Source organism: Somniosus microcephalus, chromosome 16 (genome assembly GCF_052327205.1).
Source record: "Somniosus microcephalus isolate GS21.2 chromosome 16, FLI_Smic_1.0, whole genome shotgun sequence".
Taxonomy (NCBI): Eukaryota; Metazoa; Chordata; class Chondrichthyes; order Squaliformes; family Somniosidae; genus Somniosus; species Somniosus microcephalus.
The window spans coordinates 106,479,458-106,497,214 of NC_141002.1; the positions used below are offsets into that span (position 1 = coordinate 106,479,458).

Genomic DNA, 17,757 nt, shown 5'->3' on the forward strand with positions numbered 1-17,757 from the left:
ACGAAAAAACTTTCGGTTTTCGGAAGTTCGGATAAAGGATAGTCTACCTGTATATCCTTCGTAAGGTGTGGTGCCCAGAACTGCTCACAGTACTCCAGGTGTGATCTAACCAGGGCTTTGTACAGCTGCAGCATAACCTCTACCACCCCTTGTATTCTAGTCCTCTAGATATAAAGGCCAGCATCCCATATCCTTGCCATATACGCTGTGCTGTTTATCCTGTTAAAGTAAATGATGTTTGTAGGAGTACTTAGATTCTGAGGAGGTGGCATAGGAGATGCTGCAGTGATTCAGATGTGTCCAGTTACTGTAGCATTTGGAAGGTTAACGTGGGCCTTCCACTTATCTCAAGCACAGTATTCTGTGGGGCTCTGGTCACTTTCATTTTAAAAAAATTGCTGCACTTGACTCTGATCAGGATATAAACGGGGGAAGAAAAGCAGAGGCCTGAAGCAAAGTTATAAAGAAAGAGAACTAGGCAGGGAGATGCGGGGGGGGGGGAAAGGAAGGCAGGAAATTAAAACATTCAGTCCTACATGTTTCAGCAGCGTGTGACATGCAGCTTTGAATAATATGTTTTAAAATACAGGAGTGGTTTAAAAGGTGATGGACTGTGCTATCTAGGGGATGCTGGTGAAGACTGTTTGTTACACTGCAGGACATTGCTCTGCAGCACACATTCTGTGTAATAGATTAACAATCTTTCTTCTGTCTGAGCCTCCTGTCGGATTTCTCGTCGTAAATTCCTTGCCCACATTTGTAATGGAAAGTGTGAAATTTGTCGAGCTATAATTTACACCCCCTTTGGAAGCACTGTAGTGCCACCACTGGCAAGAAGATATAACTGCCACATGGCAATTTTGGATAGTCTGTTCCCATTATAAATACAGATACAGGAATGTATAATGGAAATAGAAAAGTAAAGACAGAATGTATACTTAAATATGGGGACTAAATTACATCTGCGTGACCTGGTCCAATGGCCCCCTGTCCTCTAGCCCCAGAAGACTGCACTTGGTCTTAACTCCCTGTGTGTAATGCCACATGAGATTGACTAGTTACCAACATATTCCTTTTTTATGTTGGTTTCAACAAATCACAACACATTTACAAACTATGTAATTGTTTTAAAGCTAACAGAGGAAAGTATTGAAAATATCTCCAAAAACGTGTGCAGGAAAGGTGATGTATGTGAACAAACATTTCAGTTCGGTGCTTAGCATTAAATGCACTAAAGATCATCATTTGCTTTCTGTGGTTATATTGGATTCCATATTGGCAGCATTCCTCTCTGGAAAGAATTCCGCTGAAACTGACCATGCAGCCCTGTTGTGTGGCTCAGTTACATAGATACATAGATACATAGAAGATAGGAGCAGGAGTAGGCCATTCGGCCCTTCGTGCCTGCTCCGCCATTCGATGAGATCATGGCTGATCCTTTAATTCAGTATCCCGTCCCCGCCTTCTCTCCGTAACCCTTAACCCCTTTTGCCCGTAGAAATATATCTAATTCCCTCTTAAATATATTTAATGAGCTGGCGTACACTGCCCTCTGTGGCAATGAGTTCCACAGGTTCACCACTCTCTGAGTGAAGAAATTCCCCCTCATCTCTGTCCTAAATGGTTTAGCCCTTATCCTTAAATTATGTCCTCTAGTTCTGTTCTCACCCGCCAAGGGAAACATTCCTTCTGCATCCAGTCTGTCTAGACCTGTCAGAATTTTATACACTTCTATGAGGTCCCCTCTCAATCTTCTAAACTCCAGTGTGTACATCCCTAAACTACATAGTCTCTCCTCATAGGTCATTCCCGCCATTCCTGGTATCAGCCTGGTGAATCGCCGCTGCACCCCCTCCATGGCAAGAACATCCTTCCTCAGATGAGGCGACCAAAACTGTACACAGTACTCGAGGTGTGGTCTCACCAGTGCCCTGTACAGCTGCAGCAAGGTATCCCTGTTCCTGTATTCTAACCCTTTTGCTATGAAGGCCAGCATACCGTTTGCCTTCTTGACCGCCTGTTGCACCTGCATGCTCGCCTTCAGTGACTGGTGTACAAGAACACCCAGGTCTCTCTGTACTTCCCCCTCTCCCAATCTATTGCCATTTAAATAATAATTTGCCCTCCCGTTCCTGCACCCAAGGTGGATAACTTCGCACTTGTCCACATTATAGTGCATCTGCCATTTATCCGCCCAATCGCCCAGTCTGTCCAAATCGCTCTGGAGCTTCCTGGTCTCTTCCTCTGAGCCCACCCCCCCTCCTAGTTTAGTGTCGTCTGCAAATTTGGAAATGCTGCATCCGACTCCCTGATCCAGGTCATTAATGTAAATTGTGAACAGCTGGGGGCCCAGGACAGATCCCTGTGGTACCCCACTTGTTACTGCCTGCCATTCAGAAAATGAGCCGTTTATTCCAACTCTCTGTTTTCTATCTGACAGCCAGTTCCCTATCCACGCCAAAACTTTCCCCTTTATCCCATGAGCCTCAATTTTCCATGCTAATCTTTTATGTGGGACCTTATCGAAGGCCTTTTGGAAGTCCAGGTACACCACATCTACTGGCTCTCCCCCATCTATTCTACCAGTTACTCCCTCAAAAAATTCCAATAGATTAGTCAAGCACGATTTACCCTTTGTAAATCCATGTTGACTCTGTCCTATCCTGTCCCCATTTGCTAAGTGCTCCGCTATTTCATCCTTAATGATGGACTCCAGCATTTTGCCCACAACTGATGTAAGGCTTACAGGTCTGTAATTACCTGCTTTTTCCCTACCCCCCTTTTTGAATAGTGGGGTAACGTTAGCTACCCTCCAATCCATCGGCACTGTTCCCGAGTCTAATGAATTCTGAAAAATCATCCTTAGTGCATCCGCTATCTCTAGGGCCACCTCCTTCAGTACCCTAGGATGCATGTTATCAGGCCCTGGGGATTTGTCCACCTTCAATCCCTTTAGCTTCCTTAACACCATATCCTTAGAGATATTGATTTGCGTCAGTTCCTCCTTTGCCAATGTCCCTATTTTTCCCGATATCCCAGGGAGGTTTTTTGTGTCTTCCTTCGTAAAGACTGACCCAAAGTATGCATTTAGTTGATCTGCCATTTCCTTATTTCCCATTATATATTCCCCCGTATCTGACTGCAATGGACCAACTTTGGTTTTCACCAGTCTTTTCCTTTTGATATACTTATAAAAGCTTTTGGAGTTAGTTTTTATATTTTCCGCCAGCTTGTTTTCGTAAGCTATTTTGCCCCTCTTGATTATGCCCTTTGCCCTCCTTTGCTCTATCTTAAACTGTTCCCAATCTTCCGCTCTGGCGCTTTTTTTGGCTATTTTATACGCCCTATCTTTGGATTTTATGCTGTCTCTAATTTCCCCTGTTATCCACGGTTGAGTCACCTTTTTAGATTTCCTTTTATGCCAGATTGGTATAAACAATTTTTGCAATTTTGTCATTCTATCTTTAAATGTTTGGTACCTAATTAACCATCGATGACTCATTATACCTGAATATTGTAGCAGCTGATGTCTGCTACCTGCTGGTATTGAATAATTTCACTAGCATTGCTCTTGAGTAGAACAAACCCCAGATAAACGGTTTCCATGAAAGCCAGCAAACCATAGACAGGCGGCACAAACTCAGTGCAATCTGTTTCTAGATGCACTAGTGATGTAAAGTGGTATCAGATTCCCAAGGTGAATACAAGTGAGCCAGGCTATTTGGCCCATCTTAGTTCATCTATCCAGAAAGCATTTATAGTTTGCCTGTTACGGCATCCAAGTGTTCCTTGAATGATTCCTGGGTTTTCAGTTCCACTACCCTACCCATGTGTTGCTCACTCTTTGTGAGAGAACTTTCTGGTGGTCCTAAATTTGCCTTTCAGTGGTTTGAATCTGTGTCCCCTTGGTCTCTGGCCTGACCGTTCAAGGAAGCCTGGGATCTTGTTGTGCGAGGCCCTTCGGGGAGGAGCGATCTTGATGGCGGGGGGGGGGGGGGGTCCAGAACCAGGGGTCACAGTCTAGGGATAAGGGGTAAGCCATTTAGGACAGAGATGAGGAGGAATTTCTTCACCCAGAGAGTGGTGAACCTGTGGAATTCTCTACCACAGAAGGCAGTTGAGGCCAATTCATTAAATAGATTCAAGAGGATATATTTCTTGAGGCTAAAGGGATCAAGGGGTATGGGGAGAAGGCAGGGACAGGGTACAGAATTTGGATGATCAGCCATGATCTCATTAAATGGCGGAGCGGGCTCGAGGGGCCGAATGGCCTACTCCTGCTCCTATCTTCTATGTCTAGGTGTTTAGTTTGAGGTAATTTTCTGAATCTACCTTTTCCATACGGTTCACTGTTATATACTTTCCATAAAATCACACCTCACTTGGCCTTTCTCCAATCTCTCCTTATTGCTCAACTTCTACATACTTTAGTTTTTTTCTGAACCTCCTCCAGGGCTTGAATGCCTCCCTGTCTTGGTGATAAGAGCTCGACACAGTACACAGTGTGGTCTGACTAGAGTGTTGTTCAAATTAAACATAACACTGACTGGTACTCGCCTGGGCCTGCTATATACAAGTTAGTAGATGCCTTTTAATAGTTGGCTGCTTTATTAATTTGTATACAATTAGTGACTGTGTATTGCAGAAAGGATGGGTGATGCAGTTGAAGGTGCTATACAACATAACAAGAAATAGGAGCAGGAGTAGGCCATTCGGCCCCTCGAGCCATTCAGTAAGATCATGGCTGATCATCAACCTCAACTCCACTTTCCTGCCTGATCTCCAAAGCCCTTGATTCCCCAGGAGTCCAAAAATCTATCGATCTCAGCCTTGAATATACTCAACGACTCAGCATTCACAGCCCTCTGGGGCAGAGAATTCCAAAGATTCACAACCCTGAGTGAAGAAATTCCTCCTCATCTCAGTCTTAAATGGCCGACCCCTTATCCTGAGACTATGCCTCCCTAGTTCTAGACTCTCCAGCCAGGGGAAACAGCCTCTCAGCATCTACCCTGTCAATCTCCCTCAGAATCTTGTATGTTTCAATGAGATCACCTCTCATTCTTCTAAACTCCAGAGAGTATCGGCCCATTCTACACAATCTCTCATCAAATGCAATGTATGCCTGCCCATTGCTGGCATTATTTGGAATGATGCCAGGTGCCAAGTTTATGATCTCGCTCTTTGGTGCCGCAGTTAACCTGTTAACTCCCCGCCGTCAATGAGGAGGATCTACCCCTACCTTGGGGGATCAGGGTTCGCTGCTTTAGGAGACTAAACACGCCGGTCAGTCTATCACTTTCTCAGTAATACACAAAGTCAGAAACTGTAAAATAAGTAAAGTTTTATTAAGGTAATCCAGTACCTGGACTCACTCTGAGAAACCCTTTGTGTCTGCACACAAGTATGCCTTCCCAAGAGTGAGCCCCGAGACCCATGGAGCTACAACATTTATACATTTTCATACACTGCAAGTCATGGGAAAACAGGAAACTAGGCGATCACGCGTTCCGTGAGTTACTTGTTTTTTTTAAAAAAAATTTATACAGAGTTTTGCTTAAGTTTCACATTGTTTTTAGACATAAGTGGGCGAACTTTCAACAGATAGTGACCATGAGACTGCTACACCAGTTATCTTATGTCACCTTGAGTGTGGTTAGGCCTTCTGTTCCTTCTTATCTACTTCTACTGCATTCCAATAGTCCTGCATCAGTTTTTTTTTTACATTTAAACTTTTAACCCATGTCAACTAGTCCATCATGCCTTGCAAGGCATTTGTAAGGCAGTATATGATTAATCTAACATCATTCCCTCCTTTTATCATTACATGATAACCTCGACCTTTTTCTCTACATACTGGACAGGGTGTCAACTATTCCATACATACATTACATATTCAAAGATTATATTTTTTTATCATTTATAGTTTCCTCCGAACATATACAGCATATATGGTTATCCGAGTCAGTCGCCATATTTCAGTTGGGAGTTAAATGCAATATATAATATAAGCATACAATCAAGCAAAGGTAACCCGTTATCAATGTCCAGGGGTTGGGTCTTCACTCGGAATCTCATCTTCAAGTCTGAAGGCTGGAACGGTAAATGCTATAGCACATCTTCCTTTTAAAATTATTTGGTAAATATGGGTATCCAGTATGATTGCACACCCACATAGTCCCTTCAAGTGCTGTTAGAGAACACTGGTATGATCGTCTGGCTAGGTTCTCTAGGTTCCATTCTGAAGTTTGTAGACATTTAGTAGTTCCTTTTGATGTATCATGGGGTTTGGTAGGCCACATAGTTTCATTGTGTTGTCCCTCTCTCTTTCCATTTATGGAGATGATGGTGTCACAAAATGTGGGGAAAAGCGCCCCAACCTCCACTTCACCAATTTTTGATTCTATGCACCATTCGAAATGCGGTACGATTGTTATTGGTATACCTTCTACTTTGGTACATTTCTTGCAGTTATCGGTTCCGGTGCAATGTTCTTTGGACCAGGGTCGTATTCCGTGCCTTGTCAAGTTGCACTTTTTATCGGAAGCATATGTAAGTTTGGCTTGTTTATGCATTAAGTCGCATATCAGTCATCAGACGTGACTGCCATCAATGGAAAACCTCCCGCCATTCCTATTGGCCTCGGAGTGCATAATTTTGATTTATTCTAACATGGGTGGTTTTCGGTATTTTGTGCCTTTTTGTAGAGAGATTGTATCCTCTTGAGGCACTTCTGGTATAGATTTTCCCCTTGAGATGCCAGGAGTTTCCTTCCTCTTTTTATGAGGGCACCGTTTATATCTATTAGTGCCGATAACTACTCGATTCTGACCATGACAGCACTCGTTTAAGTGGGTCTGATCATAAACGTATACGTCCTTATGGGACCAATTTCTTCCGGGATCATACATATTCTGCCATCCTGGGAAATTATAAGAATTTTTCCATCTTGGTTTATGTACAGTGATGTTACATCGGCTATCATACTGGCCTTTGTAGTTTCCAGTTCTATTTAAAGAGTGTTTGGTAAAATTGCATAGACACCAGTGTGTTCCTGGTACATTTACACACATCCGACCTGTAGAATTTAATTGATGTGATAACATCACCTGAAAGGGGTCCAGTGGGCATCTAGTGATGTTTTTACATTCGTTCACATCAGCACAGTTTTTATCCATTCCTGGTACGTTAGCTCTATACCCTTCTCGGCACTCGTACTTTGCTTGGTTGTATCCCCTTTTCTGAGTGTTATCTATCGGGCTAGCTGTTGTGCTGATGGTTGACTGTTCGTCAATTATGGTACACCATGTGCGCCCCGTGGGAAGTCTCTGGGTACAGGTGCACAATGTAGTCTGTCCTTGTTTACAATACATTGCGAATGCCTTAATTTCATCATTGTCGGCAGAGTCATTCGTGCAGTTCCCTCGGTTAATATTGGAATTGTCACGACATCCCCATCCGCAAGAAAATTCAGTGCACCCGTGCTGTTTGGAGCAGCGATTGATGCATTGTCCCTCTGTCGTTGTTAAGGTTATGTCCATTATGACAAGAGCGGTGATGACAACTTGCAGTGTGAAGCGTGAATCCATTTTGTCTTTCCTTCGACCTTCACTGCGGTATGTGTGGTTAACAGTACTTGATAGGGTCCCTTCCACCTGGGTTCTAATCCTTTTCGGTAGAAGTTCTTTACGAGGACATAATCACCCGGTTTGAGTCGATGACAGGCATCCTCTGGTATTGGTTTAGTTACGGCTGTTACCTGTTGATGAGACAACTTTAAAGTAGAGGTTAGTGACATACAATAAGACATCATCTGATTGCCCATTACATGAATATCTATTTGCCTGTCGTCTTGCATGGGAGCCGAGAACAGGGTTCTTAAAGGTCTTCCGAAGATAATTTCTGCTGGTGATAATCCTGTCTTTCGGGCAGGATTGGTCCTCATAGCATATAATGCGATTGGTAATACTTCTGGCCATTTTAATTTGGTTTCTACACAGAGTTTGGCCAGTTTTTGTTTTAGGGCTCCATTAGCCCTTTCCACCAGTCCTGCTGATTGTGGATAGAGCGGGCAATGTAAATGTTGTCTAATATTGAGAACATTGCAAAGTTCAGCATTAATTTCTGCAACAAAGTGTGGTCCGTTGTCAGAACTCAATTGTATTGGCACTCCGATCCTTGGCACGATATCCTTTAGTATTATTTTGCACACAGTCTTTGCGGTATTGTTCCTTGTTGGAAAGGCTTCTATCCATTTACTAAATACATCAATAATAACTAGTACATATTTATATCCGTAAGCTGATTCTAATTGTACAAAATCTAACTAATATTTGAAAAGGACCGTCTGGGATAGGAGTTGTTGCTATTATGGTTGGTATGGCTTTTCTCGGGTTGTGTTGCTGGCATATCAGACAGTGATCAATTGTCCGCTGTGCCACCTTTCCCCAATTTGGGTTGTACCAAGAATTTTCCAATTGTTTTACCATAGGGTATTTTCCTCCGTGGAATAGTGTGTGACACGTATGCACTATCCAGGGGAGTATAGAATTTGGAGCAACTATTCTTCCCTTTGGGTCTGCATATAGTTGTGTCAAAGGATCCTTTTTACACTTTTCTTTTATCCACTTTTGTTTTTCATTTTCAGGAGCGTCCTCCTGGTGCTTTTGTATATCTTCCAACGATGGCGCATAAGAAGGATACTTCCCTCATAATGTGGGGTCGCCGGTGGTGGTGGGGGTGGCAATGGTTCCTGTGTGGACTGACTGCCGTTCCAGCATCCCTGTCGAGATTGCCAGGCCTGATCATCCTGAGTGTAACCTCCTCTGCCCCTATGTCCGCCACGTCCTCTGAAACCTCCCCTGCCCCTGCCTCTCTGGCCTGGATTAAAACGTGGTCTTGCCCCTTGAAATAACCATTCATTTTGTGGTCGGGACGGGCAATTCCTTTGCCAATGATGAGGACTACCACAAGTAAAACATCCAGAGTTGGCTGGGGGAACCCATGCCGCATTCGTCTGGGGGCCCTGTTGCTTGGGGACCTGGGCAAACATTGTCTCTTTATTCTCTCCCTTACTGTCTTTCTCATCTTTTTTTCTCTTTTCCCAAACTTTCTTCAACCTGTACAAGCCGTTTATGAGTTGCATTTGTAGTTCTCTCCTCCCAATTTTCAGTGGTTAATTTATAGGCAGAGGCAATTTCAGGTTTAAGGCAAGATAGAATCAAGGCATTATACTGAGGAGAGTTTTCATCTTCATCAAAATCGGCATCTCCTGAGTACTTGCTGTAGACCTGAGAGAATCGCTGAACAAAGTCCTCGACCCGTTCCTCTTCTGTTTAGTATTTATTATTTTAGAATAGTTCATCTTCGTCTTCAATCCATCCCTAAATGCGTCTCCCAAATAATCAATTCTCTGTTGGTCTGTAACCGCGCTTGTTGGATGACTTATTTCAAAGTCTGTCCATGAGGTGTCTCCTAATTCCGTCTTAACAGCATTAAATTGTGGTCTAGTTAGGCAATGTGCGATCAAGTCCCACATATCTTTTGCATTTCCCTGATAAGCTACAACCGTTTGTTGTAACCAATCCCATGTTCTTTCTGCTCCCTCGGTTTCTAAATTTGGGCAGTCCTTTCTGAGAGCACACAATTCTCCTGGTGACCATGGTTTATACATTTCTACCGTGCCCACTAATCCATTGGGGTATTCCCTAATGGGGACCATTGTAGGGTCTCCGTGTCCTCGGGACCGTCCTCGTGGTGTCGCTGGGGACCCGTGGTTAGGAGTACCAGTTGGGGTTCCACCAGTAGGGGCCATTTGAGCTCCTAAAGGTGTCAAGGGAGGAGCGGGATTGGTGGAATCATTAGGGTCCGTATAACGCGAGGGATCGTATTGTGGAGATCCAGGGGAAAGATTGACTCCTGGAGCCAATGCAGTAGGAGTTACATAGGGTGAAAATTGTGGGATCAAAGGGGAACTAACATCTAGGGGAGCATGCCTCTGTGGGGTCACATGAGGGTCAGACCCTAAATTTTGAGAGTTTAAATAGGGGGAGGATTGAGCTTGTGGTAATGGAAAATGGCCCCCTAATGGGATCGTTTGTCCTGCTGACACTGGTGGGGTCGGTAAATTAGATAACCCGAGAAACGGATTATTTGATTTGTTGGGTAGTGGAGGGTGACTGTATGGTGGGGGAAGTGGTTGCCGAGGTGACTGCACCGACAGTGACTGTGCTGGTGAAGATGGTTGGGGTTGCTGTTGTTGCCGAGACTGAGCTGAAGCCAATAATCCCCCCAATTTTACCAACGTTTGGGTGATAATTTCATCATCCTCTGATGCTTCATTGTATGGCAGTTGTTCAAAAGCTTGTTTCATAGTTAACATATCCTGCTCTACTTTATCCGCAGCTGCCTTCGCGTCTTTAGCCGATTTCTCAGCCATCAGGTACATTCCTTCCTTTCGATCTTCTATACCTTTTTCTAATTTTTGTTTTTCACGATCTTGTTTCAGTTTTAAGTTGTCGGCTTTACATTCTGCTTTAAGCCTGTCTGGGGATTTTTGCACCAGACTCATCTTGCAATAATATTCCCTTCGCTTGGGCGTTACTTTGCCGTGAGGCAAATCGGGACTTTTGGAGCCGATCATTGGATTCTTTGGACCAATTCTGCCAATACGTCCCATTCTTTTTGATTCAATTTCGGCGCTTTGCTCCTGAGCTCGACTTGTTGTCTCTGTTTTATTTCCGGATTAAAGGTACCTGTTTGTGGCCAGCCTGTCTTCCCTTTAGCCCATTTCTTACAATATTTAGTCACCATCTTTCCTTCGTTCTTATTTTGTTCAATTATTATATCCAACTGAGTTTTCGGACCCCCGATCTCCGTCAATTTACTATTTCCTGCCCCCATATTCCCGCCCTTAGTACGTACTTGATTTAGTTCTCCGGACTCGAACCGGTTTAATGTGCCTAACCCTTTCCTCGAAGGACTCGAACCTTCTTTATTTATGGGACTCGAACCCAAAGGACTTTAACCTAACATTTAGTCTGACTTTGAGAAAGTGTTATCTCCCGAATTCCTACCTAAAGGATTCCATCGGCACAAGGCCAGGATCACAAGCGACTGCACCAAGTCACTTCGTAACAGACAGAGCAAAAAGGTAAAAATCTTACCTGTGGCCACTTAGTTGCTCAGTCGCCTGAAAGCGACTCGTCAGCCTAGACCGCTGTGATTTAGACCGAATTGCTTTGGAATCCCATCCTCGTCGCCAGAATTGTTAACTCCCCGCCGTCAATGAGGAGGATCTACCCCTACCTTGGGGGATCAGGGTTCGCTGCTTTAGGAGACTAAACACGCCGGTCAGTCTATCACTTTCTCAGTAATACACAAAGTCAGAAACTGTAAAATAAGTAAAGTTTTATTAAAGTAATCCGGTACCTGGACTCACTCTGAGAAACCCTTTGTGTCTGCACACAAGTATGCCTTCCCAAGAGTGAGCCCCGAGACCCATGGAGCTACAACATTTATACATTTTCATACACTGCAAGTCATGGGAAAACAGGAAACTAGGCGATCACGCGTTCCGTGAGTTACTTGTTTTTTTAAAAAAAAATTTATACAGAGTTTTGCTTAAGTTTCACATTGTTTTTAGACATAAGTGGGCGAACTTTCAACAGATAGTGACCATGAGACTGCTACACCAGTTATCTTATGTCACCTTGAGTGTGGTTAGGGAGTAGAACCTTCTGTTCCTTCTTATCTACTTCTACTGCATTCCAATAGTCCTGCCTCAGGTTTTTTTTACATTTAAACTTTTAATCCATGTCAACTAGTCCATCATGCCTTGCAAGGCATTTGTAAGGCAGTATATGATTAATCTAACTTATCAAACCATCATCTCCTTTGTCACACTACTGAGTCGTTTGAGTTGTAGCAAATGTTTAGGTTTGGAGAGTGAGGAAGTGACAGCCACAGGTGGTCTATGGTCTGTTTTCTTTAGGGCCAAATGGACTAGCGTCAATAACGCTGAGCAGATGAGTTTTAACTGGAAGGGGGATAGATGGTGTCACTTGACTTGACCCTCTTTGACTTATCATTTTAGCAGCTCTGATGGCTTCTGCAGCCCCAAAAGGGCCAATTATATGGCTGCACGGAAAATCCTTGCAATTGAAATTAAATCCATCGAGGCAAACACGCCAGAGATGTTCACGCAGCAAGATCCCACAAACAGTAATAAGATGTAAATTATGCAGCGCTTTTCATGTCCGCAGGACACCCCAGAGAGCTTCAACCAATGAAATACCGTTGAAATGTAGTCACTTGTTGTGTAGATAAATACATTAGTCAATTTGTGCACAACAAGATCCCACAAATAGCAATGATCAGTGAATCTGTTTTTGGTGGTGATGATGGAGAGAGAAGGATGGGCCAGGGCACTGGGAGAACTCCCCGCTCCTCATGGAATTGTGCCATGGGGTCTTTTATGTCCACCGGATGAAGCAGACGCAATCTCATCCAAAAGACAGCACCTCTGACAATGCAGCACCCTTCAATGCTACACCGATCAGCCTAGGTTGTTCCTAGGTTATCCTTGTGGTAAACCACTGTTTGTATTCCACTGTGTACATGTCTGTGCATGTCTCGGCTGACTCCTCCCACGAGTCCAGGTATAAAGGTGACTGCTCCACAGTCCCTCTGTATTCTGGACCGGTTGACCACTCGAGGCACACCTTCATTCTCTTGTTAATAAAAGCCTGTTAGTTACTCGCTTAATCTCAGTCTTTTGAGTCATTGATAGCGCATCAATTTTATTAACAAGATTTTTATAATGGAGAAGATCCTCACACCAGCATGCCTAGACTTAGACCATCGGGAGGCGGACGCATCCACCAAGTTTACTCACTGGCTGAGGTGCTTTGAAAAATTCCTGATCGCCTCCGCTGCAACGGTCAAATCGGACGAGGACAAACTGGATGTCCTGACCTCCAAAGTGAACCACCGAGTGTACTCGGTCATCCAGGACGTGACCTCGTACGCGGATGCTATCAAGCTCCTCAAGGACCAGTACACGCGCCCAGTGAACGAAGTATATGCCAGGCACCTTCTGGGGAGTCGTAAACAACAACCTGGGGAATCGACCGAGGAATACCTTCAGGCACTGTCTGTGCTTGGCCGGGCCTGTGGTTGTAAGGGTGTAAAGGCCGCCGTGTACACAGAGGAACTTATCCGGGAAGCTTTTGTAGCGGGCCACAAGTCCAATTACACCCGACAGCGACTGTTGGAGCAGAGTGACCTCGACCTCAACAAGGCCTCTGAACTCGCACTATCATTGGACGCAGCCTACCGGGGCATGGATGCCTACTCCTCTGCACCGTGGACGCCGCAGGGAACGACAGCCTGGGACACGGTAGGACCGTCTCATAGCGCCGTGCCACCCCAGCCACATCCCAGCAACGGCCCAACTACCGCAGCAGCGTCCCAAGGCCAGACAGCAGTGCCCCAAGGCCAGAAATGCTACTTCTGTGGCCAGGCCAAACACCCCAGAGCGCGCTGCCCGGCGAAAAATGCGATCTGCTCGGGCTGCGGGAAGAAGGGACACTACGCCAGCGTCTGCAGGGCCAAAGCCACCCCGAACCCCAGCAGCGCCGCGTGCGGGCCGCCATCTTGGGCCTCCCCAGCCATGTGCGAACCACCGGAACAGCAGCCATTTTGGACGCCTCCAGCCACATGGGGATCATGGACGCCGCCATCTTGGACGACAGCCGGGACGCAGCAGGCCCCCAACACCGCCTCATCCGATACCCGCAGCGACACACCGACCCCTACGCTGGCCTCCGGACCGCACCAGCTGGCCCGGTCCACAATGGACATTAAGGTAAATGGTCACGAAACAATCTGCCTTTTTGACTCTGGGAGCACGGAGAGCTTCATCCACCCCGACACGGTGCGGCGTTGCTCTCTCCCAGTCCTGCCTGCGCACCAGCGGATTTCTATGGCCTCCGAGTCCCAGTCGGCGGACATTGGCGGCTACTGCGTGGTGACACTCGTAGTAGATGGGATTGTGTACGATAATTTTAAACTTCTGGTCCTGCCCCACCTCTGCGCTGCCGTTCTACTGGGGTTAGATTTTCAGTGCCACCTTAAAAGTGTTACGATGGCGTACGGTGGACCCCTCCCCCCACTCACAGTCCGCAGCCAGCAGCTTCCAAATTGCCAGCCGCGCACCAGGTGCAACCTCTCCACACTCAGAGTCACCCCCCTCCCCCCCCCCCCCCCCCCCCACTGTTTGCTAACCTCACCCCCGACTGTAAGCCCATCGCCACAAAGAGCAGGCGATACAGTGCCGGGGCCAGGGTTTTCATTAAAACCGAAGTGGAGCGGCTCCTGAAGGAAGGGATTATTGAGGGCAGCACCCAGCCCCTGGCGAGCCCAGGTTGTGGTCGTTACGACCGGCGAGAAGCAGCGCCTGGTCATCGACTACAGCCAGACAATAAACCGCTACACCCTGCTGGACGCTTACCCACTCCCCCGCATAGCTGATATGGTCAACCAGATCGCGCAGTACCGCGTCTTCTCGACCATTGACCTGAAATCAGCGTACCACCAGCTCCCTATCCGCCCTGAGGACCGCCAGTATACTGCCTTTGAGGCAAACGGCCGCCTCTATCACTTCCTTAGGGTTCCCTTTGGCATCACCAACGGGGTCTCCGTCTTCCAAAGGGAGATGGACCGGATGGTCGATCAAAATGCGTTGCAGGCCACTTTCCCATATCTGGACAATGTGACCATCTGCGGCCATGACTTGCAGGACCATGATGCAAACCTCAAAAAATTCTTCTGCACCGCCAAACTCCTCAACCTGACGTATAACAAGGAGAAGTGCATATTCCGCACAACCTGCCTTGGCTGTGTTGTGGAAGACGGAGTCATCGGTCCCGACCCCGACCGGATGCGTCCCCTTATGGAACTCCCACTGCCTCAAGGCCCTGAAGAGGTGCCATGGGTTTTTCTCTTATTACGCCCAGTGGGTCCCCTACTATGCGGACAAGGCCCGTCCGCTGATCAAGTCCACCTCTTTTCCCGTGACGGCAGAGGCCCGCTTAGCCTTCCACCGTATCAAGGAAGACATTGCCAAAGCCACCATGCACGCAGTGGACGAATCCATCCCCTTCCAAGTGGAAAGCGACGCATCCGACTTTGCCCTGGCCGCTACCCTCAATCAGGCGGGGAGACCCGTGGCCTTCTTTTCACGAACCCTCCAGGGCCCGGAGACCAGACACTCCGCTGTTGAGAAGGAGGCCCAGGCTATTGTGGAGGCTGTGTGTCATTGGAGGCACTACCTGGCCGGAAAACGATTTACCCTGCTCACTGACCAGCGTTCAGTTGCTTTTATGTTTAACAACAAGCAGAGGGGCAAAATCAAAAACGACAAGATCTTGAGGTGGAGAATCGAACTTTCCACCTACAATTACGAGATCTTGTACCGGCCCGGGAAGCTAAATGAACCCCCGGATGCTCTATCGCGTGGCACCTGTGCCAGCGCGCAGATCGATAGACTGCGGGCCCTCCACAATGACCTCTGCCACCCGGGGGTCACCAGGTTCTTCCACCTCATCAAGGCCCGCAACCTGCCTTACTCCATTGAGGAGGTCAGGACCATGACCAGGAACTGCCAAGTCTGCGCTGAATGCAAACCGCACTTTTATAAACCAGACAGGGCTCACCTGATAAAAGCCACTCGCCCCTTCGAGCGCCTGAGCGTTGATTTTAAAGGGCCTCTTCCCCTCCTCCGACCGCAATGTGTACTTCCTCAACATTATTGATGAGTACTCCCGTTTCCCGTTCGCCATCCCCTGCCCGGACATGACCAGTGCCACAGTCATTAAATGTCTGAACGACCTCTTCACCCTGTTCGGTTTCCCCAGCTATATCCATAGCGACCGGGGCTCATCGTTTATGAGCGACGAACTCCGTCAGTACCTGCTCGCTAGGGGTATTGCCACAAGCTGGACCACCAGTTACAACCCCCGGGGGAACGGACAGGTGGAAAGAGAGAATGCGACAGTTTGGAAGGCCGCCCTGCTAGCCTTAAAGTCTAGGGGCCTTCCGACCTCCCGCTGGCAGGATGTGCTCCCCGATGCGCTCCACTCTATTCGGTCACTGCTCTGCACTGCCACTAACGCCACCCCTCATGAGAAAATGTTTGTCTTCCCAAGGAAGTCCACATCGGGGACATCGCTACCGCCATGGTTGACGTCCCCAGGGCCGGTCCTACTGAGAAGACACGTGAGGACCCATAAAACAGACCCCCTGGTCGAGAGGGTCGACCTCCTCCACGCCAACCCACATTGCATACCCGGACGGGCGGGAGCACACAGTCTCCATAGGAGACCTCGCACCCTCTGGGGCCGCAGCAACCCACTACCACCCCCCCCCCCCACCCCCCCAAACGATCCGATATCCAGCCCCAGCAGACGGCAGGCCTGGGCCCCGTGACCCGCTCGACACCTACGAGGACTACACACCAGTGCCCCAGCCTACGCGGGACTCGACGCCGGAAGCTTCACTACCCCTGCCATCGCCACGTCGATCACAGCGGCAGACAAGACCTCCGGAGAGACTCCAATACACTAACTTTTAATACACTTCACCCCGCCGGACTCAATTTTAAACAAGGGGTGAATGTGGTAAACCACTGTTTGTATTCCACTGTGTACATGCCTGTACATGTCTCGGCTGACTCCTCCCACGAGTCCAGGTATAAAGGTGACTGCTCCACAGTCCCTCTGTATTCTGGACCGGTCGACCACTCGAGGCACACCTTCATTCTCTTGTTAATAAAAGCCTGTTAGTTACTCGCTTAATCTCAGTCTTTTGAGTTATTGATAGCGCATCAATCCTCAAATCCATAAACTAGGAGCCAAAACTACTGAGAATGCAGCCAACTGAGTCAAGCTGACTTGTTGTGCAATTCTTAATGTATTTACACGTAAAACCAAAATACACGTGTTTTTGCGAAGTGGAAGAGAATTTTGAATTTGTTGATCATATTTTCACAAAATGCTATACCGTTAATAATTCCAGTTGAATGCAGTGTGAGCATTTACAGGTTTAGGAATAACAGTAGTTCTCCATCAGTTCTATATTTTAAATTAACAAATCTCCTATTGTGTTGCTGATAAATATCTGGGGTTTAGAGCTAAACATCCGTTGTGATGTTTAGCTGCTAACCTGGGCCACTGCTCAAATAATCCCTGTGGGATCAGTTACAATACAGAAATCGGCCCCTCAGTCTGCGCTGGTGCTTTGTCCACATGAGCCACCTCGTCTAAACCCACTCCTTGTTCCCACACTCTTTAATTATTCCATTTTTAAAAATAATTTATTGACTCTATTCTAATAACGATATACGGCCGAGAATTCTACGTTCTAACCATCCTCTAAAGCAGTATTGATCTAACCTCCCTTTTAATTCTTTAAGGAAAGTGGGCCAAATTGGCATTTCCATATAATTTTATTTGGTGTAAACTGCTGTGGTTAGGCACAAGGTAGTTGTTAACTGCTTGAGAGTTTCAGGAACCAGGTTACTGACTGGTTTACCCTTTTTGTATTTTTAAAAAATATTTTACGTTTAATTAAGTGGGACAGCTGTCACTCGACATAATGCATTTTAAAATATAATTACATATATTCGAACATTCTGATTACATTGTGTAAAGGGACACCACTCCGATTTCTGTAATTGTAGAGTGTATGAGTTGTACC

At 46.6% G+C, this 17,757-nt stretch overlaps 2 protein-coding genes across 18 annotated transcripts in view; one reads left to right on the plus strand and one right to left on the minus strand.

Annotated features, from left to right (window-relative positions):
• The window catches only part of ppfibp1b (PPFIA binding protein 1b), a 208,810-nt gene that overhangs the window by 93,719 nt on the left and 97,334 nt on the right, over positions 1–17,757 (plus strand). The gene's annotated exons all lie outside the window — the stretch shown is intronic.
• LOC147106471 (uncharacterized) lies at positions 5,328–11,729 on the minus strand. The gene is made up of 2 exons (XM_086009688.1): positions 11,166–11,729; positions 5,328–7,759 (listed from the first exon to the last, which is right to left on the minus strand). Exon 2 carries the CDS (start codon positions 7,587–7,589, stop codon positions 6,663–6,665), a length of 927 nt encoding a protein of 308 aa, XP_085865814.1. The 5' UTR covers positions 7,590–7,759; positions 11,166–11,729; the 3' UTR covers positions 5,328–6,662.